This window comes from Dermochelys coriacea, chromosome 2 (assembly GCF_009764565.3).
Source record: "Dermochelys coriacea isolate rDerCor1 chromosome 2, rDerCor1.pri.v4, whole genome shotgun sequence".
NCBI classification, from domain to species: domain Eukaryota; kingdom Metazoa; phylum Chordata; order Testudines; family Dermochelyidae; genus Dermochelys; species Dermochelys coriacea.
Window position 1 is genome coordinate 182425352 of NC_050069.1, and position 13494 is coordinate 182438845.

The window sequence follows — 13494 nt, forward strand, 5'->3', positions numbered from 1 at the left end:
CATCTTCCCTACCTGTCTATTATTACAAGTTTTCAAATTAAAACATTTTAAGGTAAAAAATAGCCCTTAAACTCTGCTTACCACGGGTAACTGTTTATGCAAAATACACATTTGTGAACAAAACAGTTAGTTGGTCAGGCAAACAAATCATGCATTTGTAAGTATACATTTTGTGCACACAAATATTATTTTGCACACATAATTCACCTGTTTCTGTTAAACGCACAAGGATTTTATAGGTATCTGTGGTGGGGCGGTGCCCCACCCACAGGCCAGATTGGGCTATAGCAAGCCAGAATGCTGCACAGACAGGAAGTCAATCAGAGAGAGCCTGCGGGGAGCCAATCTGGGCTGAGCAAGAGGCAGCCTATCAGGGCCAGCTAGGCCCTATATAAAGGCTGCCCAGACAAGAGGCAGTGAGTCTGTCTCAGACCTTCATGGGGGAAGGTCTGTCTACTGAGCAGGAGACAGGCACCTTGGACAGAGCTGTGCTGGGCAGGCTTGGGGGAGCATAGAAGGGCTCCAGCCCAATACCTGCCAGACTGTGGGCCCTGATAGAAAGGGCCTAGAGGGTGTGAAGGGCCAGAGGGGAAGTGGCCCAGGGACAGTTAGACAAGGGGAGAGAAGGAGGGCAGGGAAGCTGCCACTAGAGAGTCCCTGGGTCGGAACCCAAAGTAGTGGGTGGGCTTGGGACCTCCCCTTCCTCCTTGTACAGCACCTGGCCATGGAAGGGTGGCCGTGACAGACTGCAACCGGCCTGTGAACAGAGGGGCTAGATTTGAAGGGTTGTGGTTGGCCACTGCGGCAGGAGCGAACTGGAAAGACTGCTGTTAACCCTCCCCTGGAAGGGGGTGAATGTGGACTTGGGGGCATGGCTGAAGGGCAGTGTCCTGAAGAGGATGCCGCCGAGCGAGGAGCAACGCAGGTCCAGATGCCACCAGGGCAAGGGATGGATGAGACACCACCAGCAGAGGCTGCCCTGCAGAGGACAGAGCTAATTCCCAAATGTGCCAGCAGGAGGCACTGCAGTGGTGAGTCCCAACCCCGTCACAGTATCTATCCATGTATCACCATTTAGGCTATCTCTACTCTGCAGGGGCACAGCTACAGCACTGCAGTTATGCCGCTGTAGTACTGTAGCGTACATGGTTCCCATGGTTGTGGACAGGGTTTTTCACTGTACGTAATCCATCTCCCCAAGCAGCAATAACTACGAAATATTTCTTCCATCAACCTGGCTGTGTCTACACTGGAGGTTAGGTTAACTGCAGTGCTGAGGAGGCGTGAATTTTTCCCATGCCTGAGCACCATAGCTATGTTGACCTGTCTTAAGTATAGACCAGGTCTTAGCCTTTCAACTCCTGAGTGCACTTGCCATTCTTCTTCCCCACCTTCATCATCTGTTTAGATTTGTGCCATGACACCATCCTGGTAGTATGAATGTAAATTTATTTAATTCTAACATTCAAATCCACTTTCAATGCAATGCTGTGGAGAAAAGTATGAATGACCAGTACACATTTAAATTAGATACTATACATGTGTATACTAAAAGAATGCTGACATGTTTGTCCCACTTTAAAAATCATTCTAAACAGATCTCTCAATATTACCTTTCTGAAGTAGTAAATTTTACCTTGTTTTAAAACTCCACACATAAATAAAATTCATTAAAAAGAGCTGATTATATTTTAGAGAAACCTGAAAATAAATACAATAATAAACAAATCACGTTTAGGATCTCCTATGTTTAGAATGACTGATCATGAGAAATACGCCACTTAACAAACATAATTTAGTAAATAAAATGGAAAGCATCTTATGGGGCACTTTATTAAACTACAATTCATTTGTTTACCATTCTTACACTCAAAATAAGTTAAACTGCAATATCAGTTTCCAACATCATAAAATCTTTCTAGAAAATGTATCACTGTATGCAATGTATTTTATATCCAGTAATATTTTTTCTGAAATTCTAGGAAGTCTTCCCACAAACAGTAAGTAATGACCAAAGTTTAATCAATTGGCACTACATCCCAACAATAAAAACCTTAATTAAACTGAAATATCCTAACCTGCATTTCTACCTAACCTTCAACTTTCAGCAAGGAGGTCAGGTTTAAAGTCCTCAGCTACCTCATACATATCGTGTTGTAGCACCAAATCTCTTCAATTCAGGGGAAGTTATTCACCTCAGCTAGAAGTCTCTACTCTATTGCCAGCAGTTATGAAGGGAAGGCCCTGGAAAAAAAAATCTGAAGAATTACAGAATCCCATAAAATTATCAGATTTGACTGAACCAGGAAAAAATTAAAAGTATTTCTAGAAAAGTGCTGTTCATTTACTAACCAGAAACTTAAAAAACATAAATGGAAACACCTCAGTCAATTACTCCTTTTCCTGCAGACACAAAGTATGAGTTAGATTTGTTCTGTATTCGAAATACAAGTAAGTAATTTTCCTTCTCTTACCAGTTTTGGATTTCTGCTTTGTGAGGTGCCTGTGGTTGGTAAACATTGTTGTGGAATCCTGTATACCTGTCCTTTCCTCCAAGTCAGATTCTTGGATGGGAGTACAACCACCTAGTTGAAAATATAATAGAATACCTTCATGTGGTGCACAGGCAACCAGAGCATAAACAAGAACAAGAGATAATAAAGTGGCAAGAGTCCCAAAGAATGTATAAAATTGGAATGGTCTGCAGTTTAATCCTTGGTGAAAAATACTTTGAATAGAAAACGAGCTACCACCATTCTGTTTAGTATATTGATTATGCCTTGGTGATTCCTAACTTTACTCATTTGTGCCATGTAAGGAATGTTTTAAACTTGTAGCATAAATAAAACTCATTTTATACAAAGGATAGAAATAGGTCTTAGGATGAATTGTGCCAAATATCACATCGCTGGAACCTGGTATAGTAATAAAATAATTCTACAGTGAGCAAAGCCTGCAAAGACCATTAGTTTGCAACCAAGGGTGTCTCGGGATGACATTTTTTGGATGTGTGATTATACACACTGATTTTCACACATGTAGCACCATGATTTTTTACTGTAGCACCATGACATATAGCACTGCCCAGCACCATACTGCCGTGAGGGATGCTTGAAGTCAGAAGTGATCCCAGTATAGGCTGACATAATTTCTCTTTTGTAGTTTGCAATATTTACCTGTATGACTTCATGTAGATATTCTACTTGCCTACTTCATTCCACGTTTAAGTAACTACCTGCAACTATCTCTTTAAACACATATAAACTGTTATTAAAAATGTTAAGAAAGGGAAAATCTAGTACAAGTATCACCGAGCACAAAGGAACCAGCTGTCTACCAGTGCCACTGCTCACCTGGAGCTAGCTGCAGCAGTTTGAAATGGATTAGGATGATTCAAGTCTGTTTGAAAAATCTGCTACCGGTGCCTCTGGGAAAGGGCTGCTATTCAGGAGAAAAGGCATGAACCTGCTGGCTCACACTTCTCCCTTCTTTAGGAAGACTTCAAGAAAGCCAGAAAACAAAGGAGAAGGAGATACCACAAGCTGAAGGGAGGAGGGGCAGAGCAATGGAAATAGGACTATGGGAGAAATATACTTCTACGTTTCACATTTCCTTGCAGGATGTGTGTGATTAAAACAGAAATGAACACCCATGCATCATCACAAAGCACACACAATATCACACACAGCAAGCACAATCCTTTTACGTTTCAGCACCATGTCCTTGATCACAAGATGGACCAACAGCAGAGAGAAGGTGAGTATGTGCATAGCTAATAAGATAGCATACAGCATGGGCGTTGAACATGCTGTTTGTTGTTTTCAGTAGAAAGCTACATGAGCAGCTTCCATTGCCCATGTAGATCTGGAAGAAAGGAAGAACTTATGAAGTTACTGGGTTTTTACCCCAGCTCAGAGATGGTGGTCTTTCTGAAACTTTTCTCAGGGCAGAAGCAATGAATATTTTATGCATTTTCTCTTTTAATGCAGCAATGCAGGCCTCTCTCATTTTGCTCAGCAGCTTCAAATCAAACACTTGATCAAAAGTCCATGAAAGGCTTTGTACTTAACTGCAAGCATATGGTCATCAGCTTAAAGTTAAGCTTTTGCTTAAGTGCTTTGAGGGATCAATAAATGTACAATACACTCTCTGAGTGAAAGTTAGTGCCCTCCCGAGATCACCATTAGCAAGCAAGCAAGCAAACCTCTTTGCCTGGTGTTGAAAAATCATCCTTTATTGTCTACTGAAAGTGTTCATTTTTAAAGCATCATATGAACTCCTAACTCAAAACAACAAAGATGCTTATTGTATATGATACATTTCCACTGTTGTGAAAAGAAATGTTTTATTCTATGCCCCATGAATGGGATACCTGATTTGTGGCAATATAGCATTTCTCTCATTGCAAAATAAAAGAATAAAGCATTTGCAACAATTAAATATGCCAGCCCAGTGGCACTGGAGAGCATACTGCCTGGTACAAGAACCAACTTCTCCAGCAACTTGGAGACCCCTGCTTTTTAACACAGTGGAGATCGGTAATATCAGCTGGTGTAAATCAAGATGGCTCTGCTGAGTGCAATAAAGCTATGCTGATTTATACCACTGGAAAACCTGACCCAGCATTTTTGGTTTTCAGGAAAGGGAGAAGGCCTGAGCTCCTCAACCCCAAATATGCCCTGCCAGCCAATTTGTGATGTGTCATGGACTCAATATGTAATTTCAGAGGTGGCTGAATCTCCTATCCTTTCAGTTCAGGGAGGAGGTTTGGGTGCTGTTGGTAAACCTAATGTGACACGAGAGGTATTAGCACAAGCAGAGATTCCTAAAACATCCACCACAAAACAGAAGGTGGGAGAGCAAATCTGATAACAGGAAATACGAACACTATGATATGTTAATATATTGCAACCGAATAACTTATTGTTACATATAAATATACATACATCCTATGAAAATAAAGTATTAATCTCCAGCACATCTAATCCCACCTGCAAACTCTGACTGTAAAATGTAAACTATATGACTCAAAGAATTAGGAACTATTCCTCTAACATTCAAATTAGGATACTTGTAATTTTTGTTCCTCAGATAAAATCTATCCTGTTAAACACTAATCTGTAAACTCTTGATAAATCATTCAAGATCAATATAAATAACAACCTGAGAATGGTATCATGTATTAAACATTGAGATTATGCGTGAAAAATCACATAACCCATTAGTGCATATTGGTTTACTGGAGACAAAAGAACTTTGAAAAGTTTGCTTTAAAAACTGAAACTCTATAGGTTATGTGGCCTTGAGAATTAATGGCTTTTGTTGCCAAACTATTTCATTAGTCATTAGCACTATTTTCCAGTTGATGGTAACTGAATCAGAGTCTGAAAACGTCTCTTTGCCCTTAGGCACCCCATGCTATTGGTTGGAAGGAAGCGGGACTTCCTGCTCTTGGTTTTGATGTCAGAAGTTTAAGATTTACTTGTCAACTGATTTTGTCAAAATGTACCAGCACTAAAAGCAAAATTCATTTTTTCCATTACCTTATTTTGCTGATAGAGAACAGTGAGAAATGGAATTTCACCATTTAATCTGAGGGACTGCATAGGTTACACACAAAACAAACAGGCTCTGAAAGAACTGGAAAACATACTATCAGCCTCATTTACAACACACAAATTCAACATATTTCCTACCCTCAACAGAATTTGTAAGTATACCAGTATTTTATGTTCGGTCACTTTACCTGTTTTATAAAAACAAGACATTATTACAATATTGTAAGTGTAAACACTGATCACAGCTGTACAAGACACAAACAAAAACATGGGGGTGAAATCCTGGTCTCACTGAAGTCAATAGAAGTTTTGCTATTTACTTCAGTAAGGCTGGATTTTACATGATCCTTGAACTAAGGAGCATTTAAGTCAAAGATCAGACACCACAGAAGATGGGGATGCCATTAACTCTGAAATTTTTCTCCACACACTGTGATGATGGTGGCATTATATTAGTGAGGTTTAGCATTTGCTCAGCTCATGAAAGAAGTGAATTTTCAGAAGGGATCTGAATGAAGACAAAGTGTGAAACTTGTGCATCAGGAAGGGCAGATAATTATACCTCAGATTTCTCAGAAGGAAATAACAAATGCCCTGAGATTGGCATCACTGGAGGAAGGAAGAGGCAAGATGGGGGAAAAAATTGAGAATTTTGTTCTTCAGTATGACAGGTTTCAGAGTAGCAGCCGTGTTAGTCTGTATTCGCAAAAAGAAAAGGAGTACTTGTGGCACCTTAGAGACTAACAAATTTATTAGAGCATAAGCTTTCGTGAGCTACAGCTCACTTCATCGGATGCTCACGAAAGCTTATGCTCTAATAAATTTGTTAGTCTCTAAGGTGCCACAAGTACTCCTTTTCGTTCTTCAGTATGTGACAGAGTGCTCAGGTCTAATAGATGGGTCAGCACTCTGATCACAGTCGCCTCCATTAGTTTCCCCAGCAACCACTGATTGAGGAAATAGGGAAGAAGTAGCTAAACAGACAAGGAAGCTAGGTGAGTTAAGGAACTAACTGGCCCATCAGCTGACAAGCTTGATAAAGCATCAGGATGTGGGAGGACTGTGCTAACTGTGCCCGCACTGAAGGCCATCCCAAGGAAGACAGATCTCTTTCCCTCACAGGGCCCTGATGAACAGGGGCTGAAGTTCATAGGGAATAGGACTAGTGTGTTGCACTGTGCAGGTGTTGGTGAAGGGGAATCAATTATACAGAGTGGACACTAAAATAAGAGCAATTCCTGGGCTGGTCAAGTACCGGGGAGGGGGAGTGCGACACCCATCATACCACACAATAAGAGATCAAATTTTTCTTAACACATAAAACAGTTGTTCTGTAGAATACTATGGTGCTCCACATTTCCAGAACCACTGAACTCTATCACCACAAGAATACACGGCTTTCTGTCTGCCATGGACATTTTCAAGAAAGGAGAGGTGTCCACCCTGGAAAATATTAATTTTGTTTCAATGTTTTAGATATGTTATAAAAGACCCCTATTAACAAGTATGTTCTGACATATGATGCTGGCATTTTCAAGCAGCTAAGAAAGTCCCATTGAAATTCAATGGTAGCTGGGCTCCTGATTCCCTTAGGCACCTGTGAAAATCCCAGTCTGAATGCATACATACTATAATCTGACTTTCTTTTGTTTCTATATGGTTTTATCCTGCCTCCCTATCATATGGATTCAATTTCTACTAATTTTGGCACTAATGCTCCCTGCAAAAAAATCTAATGGTTTGCATATTAGATAGCTGTACTTTGCTTGTTATATGCATCCTTACTATGAGCCTTATCCCATCCCTGTAAAAACCAAGATGGATTTTGCCGTTGGCTTTAATGGCAGCAGCATCAGTCCCTTTGTATTTCCTGGAGACAGGAAGGAAACGTGTAGTGCTATATGGTTACTGGGAAAATTTTCAGAGGTGCCTACATAATTTAGGAACCTATGTCTCATTTTCAAAAGCAATTTAGGCATTTATGAGTCTAAATCTAATTGAAAATACAAAGGATTAGGCTCCTAAGTGCCTAAATCACTTCTGAAAATGACTTAAATGCTTTTGAAAATTTTACCCAATGTCAATCCTGTGTCAAAAAAATACTTCATTTTTATATATACATGTGCTAAAAGGAACACAATTTTATTCATAAAGCACATTTTTTAAAGTAGGGCTTTAACTCATTCACACTCGTTAACAGGGGTCTTTATTAAATACTGAATGTGTAATGCTGCTATGCTCTGGGACCAAATCTTCGGATTATTTACAGATTTGCTTGGATAAATAATTTTTTCATGTAACATATATTCTTACCACAAGCAGAGTAAATCCACCTAGAAGCTATGTCTATGCCTCCACTCACACAGGACAGAGTTATTAATGTATGGTGTGCCTCTCTTTCTGCATTTCAAAATGGAAACGGGCCTGCTCTAAATTTCACTGAAGGCCATGGTAGTCATTCAACTGACCTGAAAGAGCTGGATCAGGCCCCACATGCACAGTGGTGAATATACGGATTAAACTGCACTTGATTCAGTTTTTACTCTTTTTAGAAACGTTTTTCACTCCACAGGGCAAATATCACCAAACTGAAAATATCATTACAATTCCAAGTCCTTCACACCTTCGGACTGCATGAGTGCTAGTCAACACGTTTAAATCTGATAGATATTAATCTTTACATTCAGACAGTTATCTTTAAATTGTCATGTTTCTGTGTGTCCCTGTGTGTGCGAGTGCATGTTGTTTCAGGGGTTCCCACTGATCATCTATTTTAGCAACCTACTATTATGAACTTTTGTCCATCCCAAGGACTGAAAAAAATCATAGTAGCATAATCATTCACATCCATTGATAATTATTTAAGTAAACTATATCAAGCAGAAAAGTGAGCTATTTACCAAAAAAGCAAGAACAGCATATAAATCTCACAGATTGGAAATGATCCAGGTTGAGAAGTTCTCCAGATGTCAGTCTATAAACAGTGCTTCATGAAATGAATTTCCCTATTAACTGTTGGCAAGAACAACACCTAGAACATGTTATTGCATTATGACCCACTCTTCCCCCTTTTCTATGCAGCTGAATTCTTGTCTGACACCTCAGATCTTTTATCAGTTATGATAAATCCAGCACTTTGGGCACGCAAACTGCGGACAGCAAAATTGTTTGTTAGGGTACGATGTTACGGCCAAGTAATTGTGAGCTTTCTTCACTGAAGGAAATGAGACTGCTCTTGTTTGTTTTCACTACATCTGTTTTTGTAATACATTTAGTTCTTAAGTTGGAAAGAGACACACACCCCCAAAGGAAACATAAACATATGATATCTACTTTTTCTTTAATTGCAGTACTGACAGTTTTGCTACGGGGTCCTAGCACAATGTTTTTACACGTTAATATGGTTCTTAAAGCTCAAAAACAGGAAAACAAAAGTAGTAAACAGCTGTAGAAAGTAAAGGAACTTGGCAGGAATGACTATTTGTGTTTCCTCTTTCTTTTCCAATTGATCAATATCTAAACCTTCATCAACAAAAAGTGCAGTCTATTATCCTCCAGCTAGATCTCCTCTTCACAGCACAGAAAAACGATCTACGATATTTGGACATGTTCTATTATTTTTACATTTTCACATAGCTATTAAATTCCCCAAAACAGACACAGTCAGAATCAAATCTCTTTTCTGGGAGTTTACATTTCCACTCTTATTTCTCTTCTGAATTCTCCTTCTGAGATTAACTCTTACAAGAGTTCTTACAGAAGGGAGAAAAAAAATGTTACATATTCAGTCTCAGTGGCAAGAAGGCCAGCACATGAGGCAAAAGCTCTGTAAAAAGCAGATAGTTTTGCTATTCAGTCTATTTCACAGAAGAACTCCCAAAGTTCTGGGCAATTTCATATTCAATTACTTGTAGGCCTCCCTGCAAAACAGTAATCCTTCTCAAAGTGCAAAGAAACTGCAGTTTTCAATAGTGTTATGGTCTAGGTGCCATTGATCCATTGAAGGGTTCATAATGGTCACTCCAGTTGCACACTGTTTGGGGAGCAGAAGAGAATAGATTGTTCACTCTAGAGATTTCCCCTTTTCAGCATACTCTTTGCAATTGTAAAGAAACAGAAAAAGTATGGGAAGCTTTTCCAAAAAGATTTTTATTTATTTAAAAATAGTTTTACATCTGCCTAATGGAAAACGGTCTTCTCATCAAGTTTCAGTGAGGGAAATGCTAATGGAATAGCTGATTGATCAGTTAAGTACTGCAGAACAAACCAAATTCAGACAAATTAATGTTTTTCCCACTGTTCCCAAATGATTCATGGAAAATGTTTCTAATTTTTGTGCAATTAAAACATTCTGCTGAGTTAAATATATAGTCCTAAATTACTGTGGACAATCTAAACACATCTCCAGTTGGGAATACACTGTGGAATGGTTCTGCTGTTTCCTTGTTTTGCTGGTTTGTTCACTGATTAACATAGCCTGTACTCGCAAAAAGAAAAGTACTTGTGGCACCTTAGAGACTAACAAATTTATTAGAGCATAAGCTTTCGTGAGCTACAGCTCACTTCATTGGAGCCTGTACTAATAGTTTTGGTAGATTGTTCGTAGAAAACTGAGGCCTGGTCTACACTACCAAGTTAGGTTGATGTAAGCTGCCTTGCATCGACCTAGTTGTGCACATGTCTACACTTAAATTTGTCTCCCACTGGTGTAAGCAAGCACTGAGCCATGGTCAATGTACTGAGGTCAATGCAGTGTGAGACTGTTAGCTACATTGACCCTAACAGTCCTCCAGCAGCTGTCCCACAATGCCAGACACTGACCGCTCTGGACACAAATATGAACTCCACTGCCCAGCAGTCACAGACCTGAAGCCCTTCCACACCCTTTAAAACCCCCCAAATTTTTGAAATGCCCTTTCCTGACTGTCCACCTTGGCAAGCACATCTAGCAGCTTTTCATTGTTGTGTGCAACTGCCTAGCTAACTATGCTGGCTACATGCTCCTGGCGCAGACAGGAGATATTGGGCTCTCCTGGGCCTATGGGAAGATGTGGCTGTGGGGATACAGCTATGGACCAGCCATAGAAAAGTGGATGTCTACAAGCAGGTTGCATGGGGGAATGCAGGAGAAGGGGTACAACAGGGATCAGCAGCAATGCCATGTGAAAGTTAAGAAGCTGCAGCAGGCATATCAGAACGCCAGGGAGGACAACAGGCAATCCGTTGCCAAGCTGCAGACCTGCCACTTTTACAATGCATTGCATACCATACTTGACATGTGACCGGGGGATCCAGCTATGTTACGAGCCAAGACCTTTGAGTCTCAACTGCAGTCCAATCAGTCACGGCAGTCGAGCATGGGCAAGCCTGATTCAGGGGATGGAGTCTCAGGTAAGTGTATCAATGTACTTCCCATTGCAGTGATGTACTAATCACGCCCCCAACTTAACAGGACACCTCAATCAACTTATCATTGATTTACTCATATTAAGAGGTAGCATTATCTCTTTTCAATCCACTGCAGAGTTAGGTGGGGGCTGGAAAGGCCATGTGGACCAGTTTGTTTATGTCCTTTGAGTCCCCCTTACAGATTTCAATACACTTTCAAGGAGGTACTCTGCAATTCTCTCTCAAAGTTTCTAGGGACGGCAGCCTTATTTCATCTTCCACTGTAGGACACTTTCCCATGCCAGTCAGCGAGAACTTCAGCAGGCACTATTCAGCAGCATAAGGGGCCAGGTGACTTTGGAAAACCAGGAGCAGCTGAAACATGGTGCCATTACTCATTGCCATTGCCCTGTGCTCATAGATTCATGCAACCAAGCAATTGCCTCCTCATTTCCCTCACCTCTCCTGAGTCATATTCACCATGGCTGGGTCTGAAGAGCAGAAGTGTCAATAAGCACATCTTGTTCAAAACTTTAGGGGAGCAAGGGAAGGGAGTTCTGAATCTTAAGTTTCGCTTACTGTTCTGACTATACTGACAATGGTACCTGTGTGTGTTTTATCTGTAGCTGCTGCCATTGAAGCCTTGAGGGATTCCCTCTCCACAGCTGCAGAATGCCTGACCCAGATAAGGAGAAGGAAGAAGAGGACTCAAGGTGATCTGCTCAATGAGGTCCTGCAAGCCAGTGCTGCATCAGACCATGAGCAAGTGGCCTGGAGGTTGAATATTGTAGATAGGAGAAGGGCCCAAGAGTACATAGGTGCTGGAACTGGCTTGAAGTGGTTTCCATTATATGCAGGGTTTACAGCTTGGTTCAATGACTCTCAGCACCCCCACTATACAAATTGTTCCAGCATCCCTGCAAGAGTATCAACAGGAAGAGGAGAGGGAGATGCATCAAGACATAATGGGGCTTCTCTGGCATCAAATACAGATGCTGCAGACTCTTGTGGACCTACAGATTCAACAGTCATGGGCTCATCTCCTTTTGCAGTCTATGGAGAACTCCATTTCAGAACCTCCTTACATCACCACCCGTACATTTGACACCGGAGGCCACATCTCTACCCCTACCACTTCACACCAGGGGCCAATAAGGACAATTTCAGCTTCACATACACCGACCTGTGAGAGCCACAGTTGTTACATGTGTTGCTAAAATGGACATGAATGTTCCTTCCCCTTAATAACTACAGTTTCATTAATTTAGTAAGTTTTTGCTTTTTTTTTTTTTAGTAATTTAGTAAGTTTTTGCTTTTAAATTGCACAGATTTTTCTTTGGACTGCTTTTGTTACTCAAAAAAATTCTATTCTTTGAAAAATAATTCATCTTTATTAGTTCACAACATATGCTGTGGAGTGCAGAGCAGTATTGAAAGCACCCACTTGTTTTTGCATAGTGTGACAACTCATAGGATCAGTGACAAACACAGGTTAAGTATAAATGTATAGCAAGCACCACAAAATTAATACATGCATTGACAGTGTTATATTTATAGATGTACACCAAACACCACACAATTCCTAATGCCCCCCCCAAACTGCAGAGTCGGGTAGAGCACAGTACACCACACCACATTACTGTGTGGCTTGCTGTTAAAGTGCTCTTTCAAAGCTTTCCTGAGCCATATAGCTCAGGGTTGAGCCAGTAGCATAGCTGGGGGGCAGCGGCTGCTCCCCCACCGAGCAGAAGTGGCACCTTTTTAATTCTTTGGCGCCTTTTAAATTTTTACTCCCCAGTGGCGCTCCGGGTCTTGGGCGGCGGGTTGGGCGGCGGATTAGGTGGCTCTCTGGGTCTTGGGCGGCGGGTCAGGCGGCACTCTGGGTCTTTGGCAGCACTTTGGCGTCGGGTCCTTCTCTCACTCTGGTCTTTGGTGGCATTGCAGTGGTGGAGGGGTTGTCCTTCAGTGCCGGAGCACCACCGGGTGAGTACTAGCCGGTGGTGCCTTTTTTATCTCCACTCCCCCTGTTTTCTCCACCTGGCTACACCACTGCGTTGAGAACTTCTAATAGCCCTTGTGTCTGACTGTTCAAATTCAGCAGAGAGCATCTCCACCTCCACCCTCTATCCCGGCGGCAACTTTCCCCCCTTTGCTCCACAGATATTATTCAGGACACAGGAGGCGGCTATAACCATCAGGATTTTTTTTCATTTAGATCCAGCCTTGTGCGTAAACAATGCCAGCATCTCTTCATACCATCAAAAGCAGATGCAACTGTTGTTCTGCAACTTCCGAGCCGGTAGCTGAATCTTTCCTTCGTGCTCTCGACCTGGCCAGCATGCAGCTTCGTTAGCCAGAGGAGCAAGAGGTAGGCTGAGTCCCTCATGATCACCACTGGCATTTCAACATCACCAATGGCAACCCACCAGTTGGGAAATAAAGTCCCAGCTTGCAATGTTCTGAATAGTCCTGTGTTCTTAAAGATGCAAGCACCATGCACCTTCCCTGACTAGTCAATCCTGATGTTAGTGAAGCATCCGCAGTGATC

The 13494-nt window shown here is 41.4% G+C and overlaps 1 protein-coding gene across 16 annotated transcripts in view; it reads right to left on the reverse strand.

The window, feature by feature from the left end:
- BBS9 (Bardet-Biedl syndrome 9) overlaps positions 1-13494 on the reverse strand; it is a 461967-nt gene that overhangs the window by 153037 nt on the left and 295436 nt on the right. For 15 of the 16 annotated variants that reach the window (XM_038389485.2, XM_038389486.2, XM_043508761.1 and 12 more), the window contains one exon: positions 2475-2585. In XM_038389485.2, the coding sequence (XP_038245413.1) occupies positions 2475-2585 (111 nt within the window). Of the gene's footprint in view, positions 1-2200; positions 2245-2474; positions 2586-13494 lie in introns of those variants that run through there. The other variant, XM_043508757.1, reaches the window with a different exon arrangement.